This window comes from Phodopus roborovskii, unplaced genomic scaffold (assembly GCF_943737965.1).
Source record: "Phodopus roborovskii unplaced genomic scaffold, PHOROB, whole genome shotgun sequence".
NCBI lineage: Eukaryota > Metazoa > Chordata > Mammalia > Rodentia > Cricetidae > Phodopus > Phodopus roborovskii.
This window is the reverse complement of record NW_026126571.1, coordinates 6,148,471-6,171,241: the sequence shown is the minus strand read 5'-3', so window position 1 is coordinate 6,171,241 and position 22,771 is coordinate 6,148,471. Positions and strand designations below refer to the sequence as shown.

At 41.5% G+C, this 22,771-nt stretch overlaps 1 protein-coding gene across 2 annotated transcripts in view; it reads right to left on the bottom strand.

The window, feature by feature from the left end:
• The window catches only part of Ctnna2 (catenin alpha 2), a 1,034,505-nt gene that overhangs the window by 752,042 nt on the left and 259,692 nt on the right, over positions 1-22,771 (bottom strand). For both annotated transcript variants that reach the window (XM_051202772.1, XM_051202773.1), the window contains exon 4: positions 3,547-3,713. In XM_051202772.1, coding sequence (XP_051058729.1) covers positions 3,547-3,713 — 167 coding nt within the window. The remainder of the gene's footprint in view (positions 1-3,546; positions 3,714-22,771) is intronic.

The following is a 22,771-nucleotide window of genomic DNA, read 5'->3' as shown; positions in this document are numbered from 1 at the left end:
TAATTAAAGGCAGAGCTAGCCGATAAGTAACAAGTAACCGGGCCAACAGTATTGTATCAAATACAGAGTCTCTGTGTGTTATTTGGGGCTGGTGGCATGGTAGCAGGACAAGACCGGGCAGCAGGCGGAAAAACCGTACTCGTTACAATCTTTGGCAGGGGTTTTGGCTTGACAGGTTAGTTCATTGCAATGACACCAGAACTAGTCTGAAAGCAAGAGGGGACACAGCCTCCAACTTCATGTCAGCCAGAGAAACTGCAGTTCTCGTAAGCCCACAAGATGGCACCATTCCACCGCCTCTGCTGCTGTGGTCTGATAACAAATGCATTATCTAGGCTACAATCATTTTTAATTTTACTACTGACAGGCCCGCTTAACGTTGCTGGGTTGACGTTGACCTTTGCATGATTTTGTGCTAAATCCTTTCCTTTAACTTCCTTCACTGCTGTGTGGAGGACAGACTGCAATTGACTTTACAACTGGCTGGAGAGGTATCAGTCAATAACATTGGTCAAAAGAGCAGGAAGAAGGGAGAGGGGGGAGGGGGGAACCTGATCACAGACAGGAGGCAGGATCTGGCATTGTAGACAGTGACTGACGGGCTTATTTGCATAATTGTATTTTTTTTAATCTATCTTTTTATTTAGCGACATAGGCTCATGCATCCCAGGCTGGCCACAAGCTTTAGATTTAGCTGCCCTTATCTTCTGATCCCCATGCTTTCCCCTCCTAAGATTCATGCCCCATGCCAGGTTTATGTGGTGCTAGGGAGTAAACCAGAGCTTTGTGTACACTAGGCAAGTAGTGTCACGTGAATGCCAGGCCCGGCACAGGTACACAGACACGGACGTCTGGAGCAGTCAATCACTCCAGAGGAAAGCCCACTAACTGCCATCTTCCTAAATGAGTATAATTTCTAACTGAATTCTAGGTAGCTAACTGTATAGCCACAGAGAAGCTTATGTCTCATCTAAATCAAAGGCAGTTATTTTTCAACAGATGGAGGGCAATGCAGTGATCCACAACTGCGCGAACTGCAGAGAGTATGTGACTGTAAGTTATCCAGCACCAACTGTCACACCTGCAGCCTCCGCACCTGAGTATCAGGGAACACAAAGGGAAAGCTGAAAGGCCAAGATACAGGATACCCACAGGTTATTTCCAGAAAGGGGAGAGTATAAGAGCCAGAAGAGCAGGTAAGGGTGTCTGCTTAGTGTCCAACATGGAAGTGGCGCCCGTGCAATCTCAACAACACGGGTGACTCGACGCGACCTGAATATTTCAAAAGACCCTGCTTTTAGAGGAACAGATTTCCCTTGGCTGTTGCAGGTGAATTGTCTTCTCCAAAGACAAGAACCCTGACGGGCTATTTAATCCCTAGAGATCAGCCGTAAACACATGTGCATATAAATGACACTCAATGAACATAGTAGGTTATCTGTCTGCCTGCCTATCTTTTTACACACACACACACACACACACACACCAAGAATAATTAAAGAAGAAAAGGTCATAAACTTAAAAAGTAGGGATCAAGAGAGGAGTTGGAGGATGTAGGAGGAGGGTATAAATGATGTAAATACAGTACTCATGTATAAAATTCTCAAAAATATACAGAACAGGTTCCTTGTGTGGGCTACCTACCAGCATTGCCTACAATGAGAAATGGGATACATCATTTTAATTCAGTCCCATTAACACACTGTTGAGAAAGACTGCGGCAGAAGAAATATTATTCTTCAAACGTTGCCTTTGAAGTCTGAGCAGTGTGTAAGGTAAGGATCCTAAAACCCTTTCTCTATCACAGTTGATGTTGGGAGACACTGCTAGACAGGGCCACAGCCTCACCAGGGCCTAGCAGCTTATCTAAGTAAGTAAGCTTGGCAAGTGGAGTCCCTCCCTGCCCTTATTTACAGAGTGGCCATGGGCATGGAGGTATCTAAAAGCTGTCTCTAAACCAGATGCCTGATTCGCCTGTAGCGTGACCCTCCTGAGAAGGCTTGTGCTAGGAGCTCTGCTACGGGACCCCACCCCCACTGCCACCTCCTAAGCCATGTGACAGGAGAATGCCACTTAATGCAAATTAGGGTTTGTCCCCAGGCTCCCCAATCCTATTTATTCCTTATACTCTGGAATAAAATTGAGTTGGTTCACTGAAATCTGTCTCCTGGAAGGCTGTCTCCAATTGTGCTCATGGGCCACATCTGTCCCCATCTCCCTTTCCCCTCTTTGACCTGATGGCCAACAGGACAGGGAGGAAAGAAGACCACCCCCCACACACAAGTTGAGTAAAAAGTATTAGTATCACAAAAGGTGCAAATGGTGGAGGAGGGCCAGTCAGAGCTGCATCCTGCAAAGGCTCCAGGGACATCACCATCCATTGGAAGGCAGCATTTCTGCTGGGTACCAAAGAGCCAGCAAGCTGAAGCACACACTGGGATTAAACCATGTTAGCTTGAATCTAGTGGCCAAACAGTTCATCTTAACATTGTATTGTTGCCCTATTTTTTAATTTTAATTTTATTTTTATTTTGAAAAGCTGGATCCTTCGCGAACTGTGCACTTCATGAGTCTTCAACAGCCTTCTGTAGCATTTGTGGTCCTGTTCTTTGAGAAAAAAAAAATTAACAGCAACCTCCCCACTAAACACATTCTGTTTTGTATTCTTTGGCTTCTCTGGGAGCTGACTGGAAATCATGAAGTGTTTCACCCTGTTTTAGGATTAAAGTCACAGAATTCATAAAAAAGAAAAACAAAAAAACTAGAATTCCTGATTAACAACATTTTTTTTTTTTTGAGGAGGTTGTACATAAACTGAATCTTTGGCCTTATGCTGGGATCCAGTCTGATAAATTCTAGACAGATTTCTTGGCAGCTAAGACTTAGGACTTAAATGTTCTGATGCCCTGGTCTCTCCAGTTGAACAGATCTGACACAGAAGAGGTGAGGTGAGTTCTCAGTGTTCACCTCCTCTACCACTTTGCCCCATCACAAGTTGCTCTCTTCACTGGCAAAGAAGAGAAGACCCTAACAGAAGCAGGCAGGCATTTTCCCAGAAGGAGACCCAGCCAGCCATCATATGGTTCATGGAGAAACCCCTTGCTTTGTCCCTTATCATGTAAAGACTGGGAGAAAAAAATCCAGGGTTTGTGACAGTTACCAGGGACTTTGGAGTCTCTGGGAAGAGATATAGATATGAACAGGACACTGTTTTATTTCATATACATATATATTATAATATGTATATATATATTATCATTGCACAAATAAATTAGTATATGCCAATCTCTTTTGTTCTAAGAACACTATGCCATGTACTCTATGAAGCAAAGAGCCAAAACTCTATGCTTGGAGGTAGGGAGATGACTCAAATGAAGTTTATCTGTTTTGAATGCTCTATGAGCTATAAAGGCGCTATTAGAAAAATTTGGTGTTACACTAGGAATCGAGTTTAATCAGGCTATGAGCAGTAGAGCATGTCTAATCCTTCCCAGCTGCTCCCCTCCCCACCCCGCCCCAAGGTCTTCAAGAGGTCTACATACGTACAATTTTCAGATGAGATAAAAGTCTCATGACATCTGCCATATCAGCCAGGATTAGCAAGCGTGTCACAGCCGATAGCAGAGCCCGTGCTGCCCGCACCATGGTGCCACGCTTGACCGAAGAGCAAGGGTCATCAGCAAACTCAGAGGAGGCGATCCGCATTGTCTCACCTGCAAGAGAAACACAGAGAGGCAGGTGAGTAGAGAGGATGCTGACAGCATAGCGAACTTGGAGATCTGTGGGTAACCAATACTGCAAAGCTGGCGCTTCTGAAATGCCCGTGCAAGAAGGGCCTTTTAAGTCCAGTTTACCAAAGCATGACAGAGCTGGTGGCAAAGAATTTCATTCACTGTGTTAAATCATGCTTTTTAACACCAATGAGAAAGTCTTTAATACATCTAACAGCTCAGATTAAATTACCCTAAACTTAACCCTTTTATCTCTGCATTTCCTTTTGGCCATGCCATGAAGTGAACTGGTGTTGGTGTGGAGACAAGGAAGGAAAATCCAGGAGACAGGAAAATGGAGTTAGAGTAAGAACAGTAAGGAAGCTTGGACCAGGTATAAGGACGGGGAGAAGTGTGACGGAGACCTTTGAAATAACAGCGAGTGGATTTTACGAAGAGAAGTTGGAAGTGGCGATGACTAATAAGGATACAGGAGTCAGAAATACATGAGGACTCAAGGAGGAAAAAGGAAGCCAGAAGATTAACTACGATAAGCCTGGTACTGCATTGGAGATGAACTCCCGGTGTGGGAGATGGGCTCTAGGAAGCATGAACAGAGCACACAAGATACAGAAGACCTTCAGTAAAGCTGACCAGTGCAGCTGATAGAACCAATTGCTTGATTGGAGATGAAACAGTTCATTAGATAGTTTAATGGAAATGATTATGGTTCTCTTCTTAAGCAAAATCCCACCAATTTATAGAAAACCAACGATAGCTTGAGTATGTGCATTCTGTCACTTGAACCAAGACTCAAGAGGAAAGAAACCAATCATTTTACAGGCAGGTCAAAATAGGCTGTAATTCTCTCAATTGGTGTTACAGTTCATTCACCCTTCATTTCAATCTGATTTTCTATTGAGTGAGGGCATGAAGGAAATGTGAGCATATGCGAAAATGCATTATATCATTGGGTCCTAAGAGGACATCCCCTACACAGAGCACATTTCTCCTACCTGCCCACTTAAACTTTGTGCACAGGCGCAAAATGAAACAATCCATGATGGACAAACAAGAACTATGGAGAAACTTAAAATTTCATTTGTGTGTGTGTGTGTGTGTGTGTGTGTGTGTGTGTGTTTGTGTCAGCACAATGGTAGACTGCTAAGATACACAGTCCTTGGAAGTCCAATATAAATTTCAGCTAGGGGCTGCAATCATTAAAAGCTTATTTGGTGCACATGTCCCATGTTTCACACACACACACACACACACACACACACACAGACAGAGAGAGAGAGAGAGAGAGAGAGAGAGAGAGAGAGAGAGGAGAGATAATTTATTTTTTAGCCACCCTAAATAAAAGTCACTGCAAAATGTCTATGTATCAGGGAGAAAAAAGCCAACCTATATTCACTGTTTTCATTGTAGTTGGAAAGACCATTATACTCCAGCACAAATCCATGGAGGATCACCATGAAGAAAACTAGCAAAACTTTGTCTAAGTGACCAATGGAATAGACTTTATTGTTCACAGGAAAGTAAGACTTATCACTCTCTCTCTCTCTCTCTCTCTCTCTCTCTCTCTCTCTCTCTCTCTCTCACACACACACACACACACACACACACACACACACACACACACGAGGGAGGTGCACAGTCCTAGGGAGCTAGTTGGATGATTCCAATTTCTACAGGTTAGCCTGGAGACCACTAGGATAGGGCTATCCACAGAACAGAAGACCCCAAATGACAATTAAGTTCACCTGCTCCCTGCATGTGTAGTGGAGTGTAATTAAACAAACTGGATTTTCTAATCAACCTGAGGTCTACGTAGGTACTACAGGAAAGCCAGGAGGTCAGGGTGGACAGAGAGGTCTGAGAAGCCTCATGGCAAGGATTCAGAACTAATGCATAAAAAAATCAAACTAGCAAAGAGCTAAACTGGGGCTTTTCCAACCTCCCAGAAGGCTGACTAAAACGTACAGGGGCATTCCAGAGTAGTATATGAAAGCAGCTTCTGGATTATTATATTACTAAAGCTATACCCCTAGCAGAGGATTAAAGCTAAAGGGCCAGGGCTGTAGCTCAGCTGACAATTGTTTGTCCATCATTGACACTGTCCTGGGCTTGATTTCCAGCACTGCTAAGTAAATACTTCTGATACCATGATGGCTCTGTGGGGAGAGATGTTTGTCATGAAACCTGATGATCTGAGTTTAATTGCATATGATGGAAGGAACCCATTCCTGAAAGGTGTTCTCTGATACCCCATGCTTTCAGTGGGGCATGTTCGTGCCCCTACCCCAACACACTAAATAAATAAATTAAACTGATAGGATGCTTACTAATGGAGCGTAATGATGCTGTGTGTATAACTTACAGTAAAGGAGTATGAGTGAGAAGACCCATGCTACAACAATGATCTAAGAAAACTATTGCTGACGTCACATAAACGCCCTGACTCAGTACAGCCAGGCCCTCAAGATGTTCAAGTGTCTCCCTGCCCTGGCCTGCTCCTCCCTTCAAAGATTCTCTGTCCTTAATAGACTGGCCTGCTTGTGTGGTAACTGTGAGTCTCCGTTCAAGTCTTTCTACGGGTACACCAACCTGGAAACTACCCTGAGATGCTCTCCAAATCCCAGTGTTAGTCACCGTTACAGGCAGTGGGTAGTCTGATAGATGTTTAGTAGAGAAAAAAAAAGAGAAAAGAGGTGTAAAATGAGACCAATACAGAAGGAGAAAGAGACGGAGTGGTGGAAAAGAAGAAAGTGGTGGACAGAAGAAAAATAGAAGCAGACTGAGAAAGAAGAAAGGGAGGGACAGATGGACAGAAGGAGAGACAGAGGGATGGTGAAAAGGAGAAATGCAGGGAGGGGAGGAAGGAATCAGGGAAAGGGAGAGAGAGAGGGAGAGAGAGAGAGAGAGAGAAAGAGAGAGAGAGAGAGGAGAGAGCACATTCTCCCATGAGAAATTGCCCATTTGTAAATGTAAATCTCAGGCTAAGTTCTAATAGTACCCTGAGATAAATAGCAGGTAATTTCATTCATTTTAAATTAAAAACTAAAAGCCCATTCTGAACCGATACAAATGATCTCATGTTGTTAAAGATTCCTAAGGAAGGTCAATGTGAAATCAGTGATAACACTAATGTGCCTTATATCCCTGGAGCTTTAGGATTACTGGGACAAAGTGGAAATCTATATTACAAAATGATAGGCAAGTTTATCACGAGAAAATTGGCTATTTTCTCAGGGAGCTGCTTTTCTATAAGGGTGAAATAATCAGATGGGAAACGGCAGGGTGTGTTGGGCTGCAGATGGGCACTGGAGATAGGACCACAGGGATCTGGTGTGTGTGTTTGTGTGTGTGTGTGTGTGTGTGTGTGTGTGTGTGTGTGTGTGTGTGTGTGTGTGTGACTATCCAATCTCAGTTACTTGGTTAAAGACCTAACTGGGGCCATGCTGCAGGGGAAGCCTCTGATCTCCTTAAGCCTCCATCACTTTCTGATAGAAAAACAGTATGAGTTAGAAGCAGTTAGTCATGTGTGCTTCTTTAAAGTAAAAGATTATGACAGGAACATAGATATGAAAGCTCCGCATATCTTAACTAATGGGTTAAATGTGAAACCCATCACCTATATTTAAAGCTCTGTGTATGTGTGTATGTGAGTTACAATGTGGGATATCCATATGGGGGGAAAAACAAGCAAGCGTTTGCATTTCTGAGTTTGAGTCATCTCAATTAATACTTTACTTTCTAGATCTGAGGACACATATGACACACAGAGCATGATGGAGCCTGGGAAGGAAGAGGGAATACAGGAAGGGGGTCAGGAAGGAGCGGAGTGACATGGGAGGAGAGAAAAGTAAAATGTTTGTTTGAAAATGCCATAGTGGTGTCTAATAACATGTATATTAACTTACAAACAAGGACAGATTTGAAAACAGAGAATAGGAATTTAAAATCAGTAAGACCCAGGCTGTCACTGTACATGCTACTAACTATATGAGCTCAGCCCTCACGAGATCATGGTGTTTACATCCCTCAGCTGTAAAATGGGGGTGAGAATAATGTGATCTCACTCACGGAGTGTAACTAGGGGTAATGTTAAAGATGATAGACACAAGGATCCCAGCTAAGCACTTACTATATAACTGGCTGCTGTGGTTTGAAGAGACAAGGCTGTCATGGGCTCATAAGCTTGAAGGGTTGATGCCCAGCTGGAGGTCCTATTTGGGAAGGTTATGGAACCTTCTGAAGGTAGACATTCCGTGGATGAAGTGGGCCATGAGGGGCAGGCTTTCAGGCTTTACAGCCTGGCCTTACTTCCTGTTCATGCTATTTCCTGACTGCAAGGGCACTGTGGCCCGAGAGCTTCCTTTTCCTGCCATATCTCCCCTGCCATGAAGGACTGGATCTCCTTGGGACCCCGAGACAAAAGAAACATGTTTTCTCTTAGGTTGCTCTTGCTGGGTTATTTTTTTTCACAGCAATATAAATATAACCACTATGGATGATATGATGGTGGTTATTATTAATGTAAGTGCTCAACCAATTGCTGATCTTCTCAATACAGAAATAGTTGAAATCCTGGTTATACACTTGTAAGCATATTTGTGGATGATCTAGTGTCTTGTGCTTCTTCCTCAATAAGCAAGCAAATATCTGTCATTTCCCATGTTCTAGTAGATGTTCCCATACCTGTGAACATATAGGCAGCAGTAAATTGACCTGGAGAGTATTACCTTAAAGGTACTAAATTAAAGGAAAGAAAGAGAGCTGGGAGGGAAAAAAAGGGGTTGGGGGATGGGAAGCAACTGAAGGGGAGAGAATTCAGTAGATTTGGTCAAAATACACTATATGCATGAATGAATATTAAATAAATTATTTAAAAAGGAAATTCTTGTCCAGTGAAAGGGTTTTTTGTTTGTTTGTGTTTGTTTGTTTTAAGTCAGGGTATATGTTTAAATGTTATTAGGCTTGAAAAAAAAAAGAGATGCTTGCTTTGGTACTCAAACTACCCTGGAGGTGTCGGGCTTTGTATACGAAGCCAAGCATAATCTTGCTGTAATACGCACTAATATGTGAAACAATGAACCATAGTAATAATTCACAGAATGGGTAGGAAGCACATCATAGTCCAAAGTGGCCCAAGAGCATGGCTCACTCTTTGGATAGCGGTCAGCATGTACTCAAACACACTTAGATCTCTGATGTCTGATCTCTGATCTCTGACCTCTGACCTACTGGAAAACTGTGAACCCTGAAAACCTCAGACAACTATGAGGAACCAAAAATAGCATTCATAGTTCTAACTTAAGACCAATCACCTGGGCACATTTGATGGACTGCCTTCTGGAAAGTTCTTTAAATCTGAATATTTTTTTTGCCAACAATTAAACAGATGGCCCACATCATGACTCTGTCTAATTACACAAACTATCAACAGTTACTAACCCCCCCCCAATGCAGAACTCCTAAATAAGGCGAGAAACAAAAAGAAACAACATCTCCATCTTCTATCAGTGTGTCTTCCTGTCTGTCTCTCCCTTCTGTCTGTTGCTGTTGACTGAGAAAGGGTTTCCTGCATCCCTGACTAAGGTGATATTTGCTGTAGATGAAAGGCTGACTCTTGGACCACCATACCCTCCTGTCTCCTTTCTAAGCATTGAGAATGCAGGTAGGGAAGTTCTCCAGGGAACTATTCATTCCCTTTTCTTAATAAGCTATGAATCAGTTTTTACACACACTCTCCTTAAGGTACAAATCTCTAAGACTATTGAAAAATGAGTACTATTTAGACATGCAGCAACTACATGCAATATCATTTTTACAGAACGAAATAAGATTACAGAGTTAAACACTTCACTGTAGTTCTCTTAGGCCTTGGCTGATTCAGCTAACTTGAAATACATATTAGCATAGACACTCCCTATTCCTAAGACTGTTTTCTAAAACTCTGTGCATTATCAGCTGGTTGTTCATTCATATTCAGCAAGCATCTTTCCTCATGATTATGCCCTATTGTGTCTACACAGCCTAGTGTCTCCAGGATTGCCTAATTCCAGAGTGAGCATCTTTTGCTTTTTTTTTTTTTTTTTTCTAAACCTAGCACCATTTAAATATAAACCTTGACTTAAAGCAGTAAATGTTTTTGTGGAACAGTTATTTTCTTTATAACTTATTTAACATTCACATATGCCTATAACGGGATTTTCAAGAGTAATTAAGTAGACGGTATGGAACTGCTGGAGATTTTACCCTTTTGACTATGTTACAGACGTGTTAAGACAGTGCTGTAACGCTCAAAGACCCAACACTGTTCCAACAGGCTCACTTTCAGAACACAGAGGAAAATATCTTCACTTCAGGTAAAGCAAACCTACATGACTAAATGGCCAAGGTGGGAAAAAACTACAGAAACTGTGATGCTTTCCTAGTGGGATCTTGACACCTGATATCTGCCCTACATCTCATTTGGGGGTTGGTGGGCTCAGTTCTCATTTTCCAGGATGATTTGAATGAAGTCATGGAGCAGCCATTGATTTAGCTGAGGACCTCTGAGTTAAGCAAATCCAAGTAGATGTTTGTGAGAAGGTTCCAGCAGGAGGGGGCTAGCATTCTCAGTATTTGCATGATTTCTTCTGCTTTGAGAGTCCCATTAGTTCCTGTGTATATGGAGTTAAAGACTCTTTCCATCTTAGGATCCTTTGCTTTTGTCTTAGTGTTTTAATTGGACTATACGTGGTTCCCCCTCTTGCCCACTGTAAGAAATACTGTCCTTTTAAGAGGTCAAGATATCCCAAGTTCTGTTCAGAAAATTTTAACTGTACCAAGGCATGCCAGCTAGAGGCAGTGTGATGGGGTAAGTACACTCCTGTGTCACATTTATCCCAGAACAACGGAGGAGGGAAAGAGAAGCTTACTTGAATAAGGTCAACTGCATGGTAAGTGGCAGAGAGAGTATTTAAAGCCAGCTAGTTCTAGAAACAATGATTTAGGAGAAAAAAAAAAACCCTAAGTATCAGCTCACTCCATGATAAGGAACTGTTGGTGTAGTTCTGAGTGGTCTGAGATTAGAAGTTGAAGAACCATCTCCATGTTTATTTGGTCTGTTGAGTGCAGGAAAGCAGAGTGGAAGTAAGGGTAGGAAAAGAGAAGGGAAGGGAGAGGGATGGAGGGAGGGAAGGAAGGAAGGCAGAAGGGATGAATACAGCATGGAGGAAGGACTAAACAGGGCCACTCCTAAAAGTTACCCCAGGCAGGCCACTTCCCCTGTCACAGTATGGCTGATGTGGGATGCCTCAGGCTTGCCCTGGCTGGAAGTGGGCCAGTGTAGAAGCTATGGATGCAGAACATCACTTCCTCTGCTCTTTACATGTAAGGCATTTTACATGATGTGTTGATGTCTTAGTATGAAAATCTCTTCCATTCTAGAGGGTGGCATGTTTGCTGGACTGCACAGCCAGAGTTCACAGGAAGGAAGACTGCTCTTTTGCGGTGTACTCAGTCTGTCTGTTTAACCTGCTTTTAAGAGAAAACTTAGCTGCCCGTCCCACTTTCCTTGGATTTCCCATGTAACTTTAACAGCCTCGGCTACTGCATAGCTGTAATCTTTCCTGCCTTCAACACACACTAATGCATGTGTGCTTGCATGTTATGATAGAAACCCGAAAACAGCGTAGCTCGAAAACAACCTCATAAAGTAAATACCATAAGTGCTGGAGATGAGTTTAGACAGTTCTTTCCAGTGGTGGCTGCAGGACTGTGTTATCCAGGTCAGCTGGGGGAAGATGCAATCAGGAAAGTTTCATCCCTTGCGAACCTTGTTAGAGATTTCTGTAAGGGAACCCTCATCACTTCCCACGTGATTCTGGGCCATTCAAAAACAAAACAAAACAAAAAACCAGGAGGAAAAATGTCCTTGGTGGAGAGCACAGACACACGGACACAGGGGCAGAGAGAATCTCAAGCAGCATCCAGGCGGACACAGATTCTGTCTCAAAGACACACAGGGAAAGTCAAAAGATAGTCATGGGGAGAGAGAAGTAGAGGATTCAAATCAGGACTTTCTCTTTGTTAAATTACTCCCAGGTGAAGTGCTTTCATTATTGTTCCCTTAATGCGACACTGATGCTTCACTGGTGACTCTAAATTATCGTTAATGCTTTCCAACCAAAGCAAGACAAAGGGATGTGTTTACTTGGCAAAATGTTGGGAAGAGGAAAGGAAAACTTGCCGAGGTCCCCTCTGAACTACATAAAGTTATACAGAAGCAAGGCGAACACTTCAGTGATGTTTGAAATTTATAGAACTCCATAGTGGCACAATTTCATTCCCCTCTATTATTTTTTATTTATTTTTAAGTCCGTACATAAGCTCAGGAAGTACCACGAGGCTGTAATATTTGGGCAAGGTAGGCACTTGGGAAAGCAGGGGCTCCTTTCTTTGTTCTGCCCACATAGAAAGTTCCTACAAAAGAAGAGAAATCTTTAAACATTTTTTTTTTGAAACAGCAAAGATTATGAAAAGCAAGATATGCATTTCACTCCAGGGTGCTTATGCTTCAAGCCCATGATTAGGGAAAAGGTCAGCAATTCACAATCAGATTTCCCTCTGAGGACCAGCATTGGTGAAAGACAGTATTTTTCTAAGGCAAAAATCTACATTAAAATGAGCTTCCTCCATGAGCATTTCAAACACTGAACACCTACTGGGGCACTAGCATAGGTCACATCCTGCAACCCAGTCTTCACTAGAGAGCTTTCTTGGTTAAACTTAAAAAATCAGAGGGGAGAAGATTTGATGAGGAACAGCAGAATCCAGATGCCGGAACCCATGTCAAGATCAGTGTGTGTGTAGGTGTGGAGACAGGAGATTGCTGGAGCTTGCTGGTCACCTGTCTGCTTCCCAGTTCAGTGATGGCCCCATCTCAAGGGAAAGTAGGAGAAAGTGATAGAGGGCATTTGATAACCTCCTCTGTCCCTTACATTTCACACATACACACGCACACACACACACACACACACACACACACAATGCACCAATGTACATACATAGAGCCCTTAACCTCAAACCACTTCAAGACTATATCTATATTGCAATGTAATAAAGCTGCCTGTCCCTATGTCATTACAGAAAGGGTGGTCAGCAGGCTCTGAGATCTTTTGTTAGTATTCTTTTCTCAAGCAGCTCTCTGAGAACACAAGAGATTAGGTAGAAAGTCTCCAGAGATTTGTTGGCATCAATATCCTTGAAATGACTGTAAAACTGGAGACCTCCCAACTTTCATCTTTAGTCCAAAGACTGAGAATAAGCGATGGAGAGTTATTGAAGGGTGTCTGCTGGCTGGTGGGGCCAGCATCCCACTCTCTACTAGATGTGCCAATGGAAAGCTCTGGTCACTGTCGTTTAGGCATGAAACACATGATGCACAATGCTTCAGCGACCAATAGCAATAGTGTCAGTAACAAAATGTGTATTCAGCCACATGACCTTTCCCCAGCCTAGCTTGAGAGGCTCCAACATTCTGGTCCACATTTGGTCAACTCAGAACTCTTTAACAAGAGCTGATCATGGTTCAAAGGCTATTCTCTCTCTCTCCCCTCTCTCTCTCTCTGCAGATGCATTCAGTATGCAAAACCACAACAAACGTCAGTAACTGATGATTAAGTGTATTGAGTGTTATGAGCTATTAAACATCGTTAGAAATGGTAATGCACCACCTTGCAGAGAGCACAGATCATTAAGCATATGGATTTTAATTATTGCAGCTATAGCCTTCTCCAGGGTTGGGAGGAGAGGGTGAAAGCTAATTTTATATTGTGGTAGCCAGTGAGATTATCAAGCTGCAATGTGGCACACTTCCCAAACCAGGCTTTTGCAAAGACCTGTTAAATATAGCAATTGCTGTGTTCCATAAAAAGGAGATTATCATCTGGGGCAGGAGTGCAATAGAAGACCATAACCTTGGAGATGTTAAATAGTGATGTGTCAATCTTAATAGAAAAATGGAATTCAGCAGATAATTAAATAAGTTGCATAATTTTTCATTGCATATACATACATATATGTGTGTGAGCATCTTTGAGAATAGGTGTGTGTGTGTGTGTGTGTGTATGTATGTGTGTGTGTGTGTGTGCCATGGTGTATGCCTGTGTAAGAGTTTATGTGTGTTTTTAAATGTTGGAGGCACGTAGAAATCAGAGGTCAGCATTGGATATGTTCTGATGTTGTTCTCTGCCTTACTTTTTGAGATAAATTCTCCCCTCAAAGGTGGATCTCACCAGATGTCAGGGGTCAGACTAGCTGGTGAATTAAGCCTCTTTGAGGCTCCTGTCTCTGTCTATGGAGGACTAGGAATACAGGATCATTCTGGAGGACCCAACTACAGATGGGAGTGTTTGGAACTGAACTCAGGTCCTCAAGCTCACACTGCAAAAAAATTTATCAATTGAGCCTTCTCCCTAGCCAGTCAGTTTATATTTTTATAAGCTAAAGAGAAAATAGATGACAGATATATACATTTGATGGTGGAATAAATTCATTTCTACAAATAAGCTGTAAGGTATTTTATGTCATTTTATTGAAAATAATAACTATTATTTAACTCTATTCTGATCAGTTTACTCTCTCCCCACTCCTCCCGGATTTCTGCACCTCTCCACCACCCAACTCCAAGTCCTCTCTTTCTTTCTCTCTAGAAAACCAGCAGCCAAATAAACAAATAGACTTTTTTGAAAAAGGAAAATGTAGATGAAACACCCATACTTATGCTATAAATGATTTTGCCCATCTACAAGTTTCAAAAATGAACACTTGTATGACATCCAACTTTTAAACACCCGAAACATGTAAAGCAAGGCCATCTATAAAAAGTATGCTGTTGACTTATTTACATTCCTGTCGGGAAAGATTTCTCTGGCCCTGCTTTCCATTCTTCTCACAGTCATGACACAAATCAAACCCATTAAAATGTCAGCCCCTTGGTAACAGTGCTCCGTAGCTGGTAGATGAAGTGTGCCTTCCAGACCCTTTGACTGTGATGAAGGAAGCAAGGAAGCACACCATAGTTTGCATTTGAAATATACAGGTAAAAAAATATACAGGTGAATATCACCCAGCCCAAGAACCTGAGTTTGGTACCAAGAACCATATGCTAGGAGACACAGGGTATTTTTATTTTGTTTTTTAACTTTTAAAAGCATTTAATTTAGAAACTATGTTATATTACATATCAATCCCAGATCCCTCTCCCTCCCATTCTCCCATGCCCCTCCACACACTCCCCATCCCACTCACTCCCCAAAGACAGTGAGGCCTTCCATGAGGTATCATCAAGTCAGTCACATCATTTGGAGGAGGGCCTAGGCCCTCCTCCAAGTATCTGGGCTGAAAGAGTATCCCTCCAGAGGGAATGGGCTCCTAAGGTCCATTTGTGCACTAGGGATAAATACTGGTTCCACTGTCAGAGGCCCCATAGCCTACCCCAGTCTCCGAACTGACACCCACATTCTGAGATCTTGGTATGGTCCAATGCTGGTTCCCCCAGCTTTACAACTAAGACCCATGTACTCTCACTTGGTCAGATCAACTGTTTCTGTGGGATTTTACAACACTGTCTTTACCCCTTTGCTCATCACTCCCCCTCTCTACAACTGGATTCTGGGAGTATGGATCAGTGGTTAGCTGTGGGTGCCTGCTTCTGCTACTGGATGAAGGTGTAGGTGCCATCAGCCACTGGATGAAGGCTCTAGGGTGGCATACAAGGTATTCATCAATCTCATTATAGGGGAAGGACAGCTAAGGCAGCTTCTCCTCTACTGCCTATATGCTTAGTTGGGGTCTTTGTAAATCTGTGAACATTGCCCTAGTGCCAGATTTCTCTTTTACCTAGAATGGTTCCCTCTATTATGGTATCTCTTTTCTTGTCCTCCTTTATTCCTCCCACAACTCAGTCTTCCTGATCTCTCATGGTCTCCTCCTCCCTCTTCTTCTCTGCTTCAATTCTCTTTTTATTACCTCCCTCCCCTCTCCCCAGTGCTTTCAATTTGCTCAGAAGATCATGTCCATCTTTGCTTCTCCAGGGGGTCATATATTTCTCTCTTAGGATCTTCCTTTTTTTTCCTGGAGTCTCTAAAGGTGTGGATTGTAGGCTGGTGATCCTTTGCTCTTTGTCTAACGTCCATATATGAGTGAGTACATACCATGTTTGTCTTTCTGTAACTGGGTTACCTCACTCAGGATTGTATCTTCCAGTGAATTTCAAGATTTCATGCCCCTGCCCCCACTGAGTAGTACTCCATTGTGTAAATGTACCACATTTTTTCCCATCCATTCTTTGGTTGAGGGCATCTAGGTTGCTTCCAGGTTTTGGCTATTACAAACAATGCTGCTCTGAACATAACTGAACAGGTGTCCTTGTTGTATGAATGTGTACCATTTGGGTATATGCCCAAGAGTGGAGACTAATTCCTATTTTCCTGAGAAACTGCCATACTGATTTGCAAAGTGGTTGCACAAGTTTGCACTCACACCAGCAATGGAGGAGTGCTCCCCTTTCTCCACTTCCTCTCCAGCATAAGCTGGCATAGGTGTTTTTGACTTTAGCCATCATGAGAGGTGTAAGATGGTATCTAAGAGTTGTTTTGATTTGCATTTCCCTGATGGCTAAGAATGTTGACCACTTTCTTAAGCATATTTCAGCCATTGTTATAATCCTATATTGAGAATTCTCTATTTACTTATGTACCCTACTTTTAAAATGAATTGTTTAGTGTTTGGGTGACTAACCTCTTGAGCTCTTTGTAGAGAATTCTCTATTTACTTCTGTACCCTACTTTTAAAATGAATTGTTTGATGTTTCAGTGACTAACCTCTTGAGCTCTTTGTATAATTTGGAAATCAGCCCTCTGTCAGATGTGGGATTGGTGAAGATCTTTTCCCATTCTATGGGCACCATTTGTTGAAAATTCTTTCTTCCATTGTATGAGTTTAGCTTCTTTGTCAAAAATCAGGTGATCGTAGATGTGTAGATTAATATCAGGGTTTTCAACTCAATTCCATTGGTCTATTTTGAGCCAGTATAGTTTTCATTACTATAGCTCTTGAAGTCAGGGATGGTGATGCCTCTGGAAGTTCTTGTATTGTACATGGTTGCATTGGCTATCCTCGGTTTTTTGTTAGAAGAATTCAAACTTTTACTATCTGCAGGTAATATGATAGTTTACATAAGTGACCTAAAAATCTACCAGGGAACTCCTACAATTGATAAACACCTTCAGCAAAGTGGCAGATTACAAGATTAACAACAACAACAACAAAAAAAAATCAGTAGCCCTAATATGTATAGACAATAAAGAGGCTAAGAAAGAAATCAGAGAAACATCACCCTTTATAATAGCCACAAACAACATAAAATATATTGGGGTAATTCTAATCAAATAAGTGAAAGACCTGTATGAAGTTAAAGAAGATATCAGAAAATGGAAAGATCATCCATGCTCTTGGATAGATAGGATCAACATATTGAAAATGGCGATCTTAACAAAAGCAATCTACAGATTCAATGCAATCCCCATCAAAATCCCAGCTCAAGAAAGCAGACTCTTATAAGTTGTTCTCCAACATCCACATGCATGCTGAAGCATATATGATTATGTAAATATAGATACACACATGCATATTCACACTCACAAATGCATACAAATACAGACATCCAATAAATGAGTGTACTATTTCTTAAATGTTAGTATGTACATCTGCCTGGTCTCAACATGTCCATGCACTGGCCACTATGGTCACTACTGCTGCTAAAGATCAGTTTGAGGCAGTGCCGCTGTGTAAGAGGGTGGACTTGGTGTCTACATTCTAGAATGTAAGTAGACATGCACAAGCCTATTCTTATGGCATAAAACCAACTTAACTTACAAACATATAACAAGATCCAAGTAGTTGCTCTCAGGATCACTGCTAATGGTACTATAAAATTTGGCTCAAAGGTCTGTAGGATGGCTCTGTGTGATGACAAAGTGTCTCATTCCACAGGCAAACTTGTAGCAGAGGTCAAATCTACCCATGACCTACAGCACAGAAAAGCCTTCGTTTTCACAGGAAACATTCCAACTAGAAATGTAAGATGCCAGCTTTTTACCATTATTGTTCTTTGTTTTATTTTTTTCTTTCTAATACTTAGTATTTCTTTGCTCTCTTAAAGCACGCAGAAATTTATAATCTCCTTTATATTTGGATAGATCTCATGATAAAATGTTTCATGCTCTGCTAGCAGAAGAGAATGAATTCTGATGGGGCATTTCCCAGGAACTAATGAGCTTTGTGTTAGAAAAGGGGTCAGGAACAAAACATTGAAGAAACAGTCCCCCAGGTTTCTAGGTCTTCTGAGGCAACATTCAAGCCAAGGTGATTGATTTGCTTTTGCATGCCTCTAAGCCCTTTGAGCAAACGAATGTATGATATTAAAGGTGTTCCTTGTTGACTTTGGATGGAACAAAGCTGGTTCCTGGCACATGATTGAAACAGGAGGGTTATAAGTCCCTCTGAGCAACTTCAGCATCTGAAATACATCATACATCAGAAAGATACTGACTGGGTCTAGTGATGGATCCTAACTCCTCTATTTTACAAGGCCACTCCGAGGTCCTTCAAGTCCAGCTTCACCAGGCTAACTAGGGGTGGAACATAGGCCAGAAGTTGGTTCTCTGACTGTTGGTTTTAGATTCATGCATGCACTTCTCCTGGGGTAAAGTTTAACATACTATTAGAAAAGACTTTCTTTTCTTTCCTTTTTTTTTTTTTTTTTAACGAATTCACAGCTGACTTTTACCACGTCAGTTCTTATAATGGAAGGCATTTTATATCATCTTAGATGTCTTGGTATTATGATTATGTGGATGCATATTTCAGTTCCCATGGCATCAGTGTTGTCATTGGTAAAAATAAATAGCACTTCTGTCTATGATCTCATGTCTGCTGATTTACATATATATATTATATATATGTAAATGGAAAGCATTCCAAAGCACATTACATAATTCACATTATACAAATTTCAGCTAGATAAACTGGCCTGGAATCACTATATAGAAAAAAAAAAAAACCGGGGAACTTTACATTTCCTAATGTTGTTATCTTTGGCAAAGAAAATAAAAAAGGAACAATTCCAAAAATGAGAAAGTTGGTTCAGGACAGAACAATCCTACCTTCCATTTTACATTTCAAAATTAAAAACAAAACAAAACAAGATCTAAATAATTGCTCTCACAAGCACCACTAAGGAAAAAACCCAAGCTGGGTGTTGGTGGCTTACGCCTTTAACCCAGCACTCAGGAGGCAGAGGCAGGTGGATTTCTGGGAGTTCAAGTCCAGCCTGGTCTACAGAGCTAGTTCCAGGACAGGATCCAAAGTAATACAAAGAAACCCTGTCTCAAAAAAAAAATAAAAAAAAAAACAGATTACAGGATGGTTCCACGTTGGGGTAAAGTGTTTACCATTCCAGTCTGACATCTTGAATTGGATCACCAGACCAGACCCACATGTTGGAAAGACATAACCAGCACTCAAAACTTGTCTTCTGACCTCCACATTCTTACTATGATTCACACAGCAACACTAAAAATAAAATCCCAGCTTGGTTAAGCTATATTTTAAAATGTGACATGGGAAAAAATTATTTTATTTACTGGTTTCTTCTAGAATTAAATTGTAATATTCTCTGCTTTAATATGTGACTGCCATTGGTTTTTTCCATTAATTAATGAGAAGGAAGACTCTTGTATATGATTCAATGTCTCTTTACAGATGTGACAGGAGGTAACCATCATTTTCATTCTGTTTCATGTACACAGATACATGTAACATCTGCACCCACATTGGGATATCAACCATAATAAGAGACAGCTAACAAAAGTGTATGCATAGAGCAGGAGGCTCCAGCAACTGGAAAGGAAGATCAAAACCCTCAATCCAAAGCCACAAACAACCCAAGGTGCTAATCGATGCTTTTATCATCTCCATGATCAATAGTTCATCTCTGTGGTCATGATAGATCTCAAACAAACTGCCATCCTTCCAAATCAAGAGTAAATTTTTAAAATAAGTGAAGTAAAGTTAAAATAAACTGGAAAGACAGGAAAGATTCCAACAAGTTGACATATAGTCATTAGTGGAAGGAAGTCTTTCGTCTTGGAGGCAGGGGCTGATCATATTCTGCTGCCTTGGTTTGCAGAGTGGAGAATATAATCGTATCTATAGATATGTGGTATGTGTAAAGTAAGAGAAGGGATATATTATCCACTACTCTCCTGGTCATCCTGTAGGCACATGTTAGGTAGCAGCTATGTAGCAAACACTTATTAGGTCCAACATATTCAAGATAAAAATCCATTTCCACTCTCTACAAGCTTGTAGCCTAATGGTCCTGAAAGGAACCAAGGATCATCTATAGAGAAATGGCCACTTAGTATTTGGAAATTAACCAAAAGGGTGAGTGCATTTTGGAAGGTAAGCATAAGTGTGTGAGGGTGTTTAGTCAGTTCAGCTCCAATAGAAGGTAAGAGCAGATAAAGGTACTTATAAATAATATATGTCAAGCTAAGTTACTTTTTTTTTCCTTTGGCACTGTCAATATGGCTTCCAGCTGCAATTTTGAGTGTTGTCAGGAGTCAGTCACTGGACTCTCCACTCCAACCTATACTGGCAGAAGCAGCATGCTGACAGAAATCTCCTGGCCAGCCTTCCATCATGAAGCATGCCTTTAATGCTCATTGAACCACCCTAATCAATTGCCCGATGTTAGGTTGATGCAACTATCTCCTAATATAAAGCATCAAATAAACAGTGGGATTTAGGAGTGATGCCCTATTCTGTTTTTCATTATCTTTTTCCAAAGATAAAACAGCCTCGTTTTTAAAATCACACAGGTAGACTAAAACAGCAGGAAATGGAGGAGAGGCAAAAGAATGAAGATTACGCCCTCAAATCAATGAATTTTAAGTCTCTCTCTCCTTCTCTCCCTCCCCCTCCTCCTTTATCCTTCTCCACCTTACTCCCTTGGGATAGGGTCTGTTTATGACCCTGAAGCTCAGCTGACAGGCAGCAAGTCTGTCCTGTCTTGTCCCTCTCTACCTCAACAGTGTAGAAGAGATGGGTACAGTCTTCACCATGCCCAGCTTTTCACTTTAATTCTGGGATTTGAACTGAGATATTCATGCCTATACCACATACCCTCCTAGCCACAGAGCCCTCTCACAAGTCCTCTCTCTCTTTCTAAAGGAAAGGTAACTCTCTACCTCAACCAAAATAAGATATAGAAAATCTCAGGAGTCATAGGAGAAAATTCCTTTTTAAAACACGCTCATCAAGTTTTCAAGTCATAGGCACAATATTTCCCCGCTGACCAACTACAATTTATTTCCTACAAAGTACAGCGAAATTGAAGACAAGGGTCCAGATGTTAACTCTGGTAGAAGAGATATCCCATCTGTTTCTTATGTGCAGATTTCTTGGACTCGCTGTCAGGTCAGGTTGTGTCTCTCAGTTGTTAAAGCTGCCTGCAAGCGAAGGAGGCCCCACTCTCTTTGTTTCCTTTAGAGGAGACAGAGAAGACACCAGTGGATGGATCGGAAACTGGGCTGCATACCTGCTACTTAGAGTAGCTGTGCAGTCCCTAGGTAAGCATTTTCCTTTCCAGAAATTAGTACACTCACACTTAGAGTATAATATACCGCATATATATATATATAATATACCGCATATATATATATATATATATACAATATATATATATATATATATATATATATATTATACAGAAGTCTGCCGATGGGGGAAGCAGATGCAGGTTATGACAAAGTTTAGGAACTGAATACTTAGTGTAGGTTTTTGCAGCCACTCACACTTGGTTCCTGAACGCGTGTGTAATTTGTACGTTACGGTCAGAGTTCTAGTGACTTAGCAGCTAGTGCCTTGGGATAGTGCTTGCAGGTGTCAGACTGCAGTAGGTATAGGGACATGTCTGGACATTAAACAGGCGTTCATATTCACTCCTACTTTAGATAGCTGGTGACCTTTCTCACTCAAAGGAATTGGAAGGCATAGGCAAATCAGAAACAATACCAAAGAAGATGCTAATGTATTAGAGACCAGAAAACTGAAGTTGCATTGAGCAATTCCTGGACCCACTAATGAATCACTGTTCAGAGACACATGGTAAGAGTCAGGCGCCCCGGCAGTATTGACAGTGGATAATAGAAGGCCAGGCTGACCCAGCCTAAGCCACTGTCCTGTCACACTAGTCTCGGGAAAGTACTAAATAAACAGTGGGGAGTCAAGTCAGGGACAAAGATATCTTTGCTATCAACACAGAATTCTGTAGAGACAGGTTTAAGTGTATACGATATGTAATCATGCGGCAAAAATACTTCATCAAAATCTACCCTGTCCACTTGTGGCTTTGGCATTGGAAATGAGAAAACTCATGAAAAGCCATTTGTAGAACAGTGTCTAAGAACCCCTTTGCTCCATTGTGCTTACCTTGAGAATCCCCAGCCTTATATCTGCAATAATGCCACATATGGCAACCCCACAATCTCTAACATGGCAGCATTGCAAAAGCAATCTTCCCCTTAGTGTGGAACTCTTTCATTTTAACCAGTACTAGCCCCTCACCTCTAGTTACCATTAGTCCATTACCTCTTCCCTAGATATTAGGAATAAATGGAATGCCAAAAATATGGGTATATATTGTTGAAGAAGAAGACCTGAATGATGACTACATCAATTGACATGAAGGAAAATTTTACAACATCTCATCCCTGGATGATAGCTATAGGCATTCAGTGGCTGCTGGGAGAAAACGTTTTCTTTAAGGACAAATTCTGACTGGTTTTTCAAGACTAGGGGGTCAGACAATACTTGTAACACTAATGGGACTCAGTAGGGTGTGTATGTGTGTGTGTGTGTGTGTGTGTGTGTGTGTGCGCACGCGCTGTATATAATAATTATAGAAGAAGCCATGAATTTCAGGGGAATAATGAGAAGAC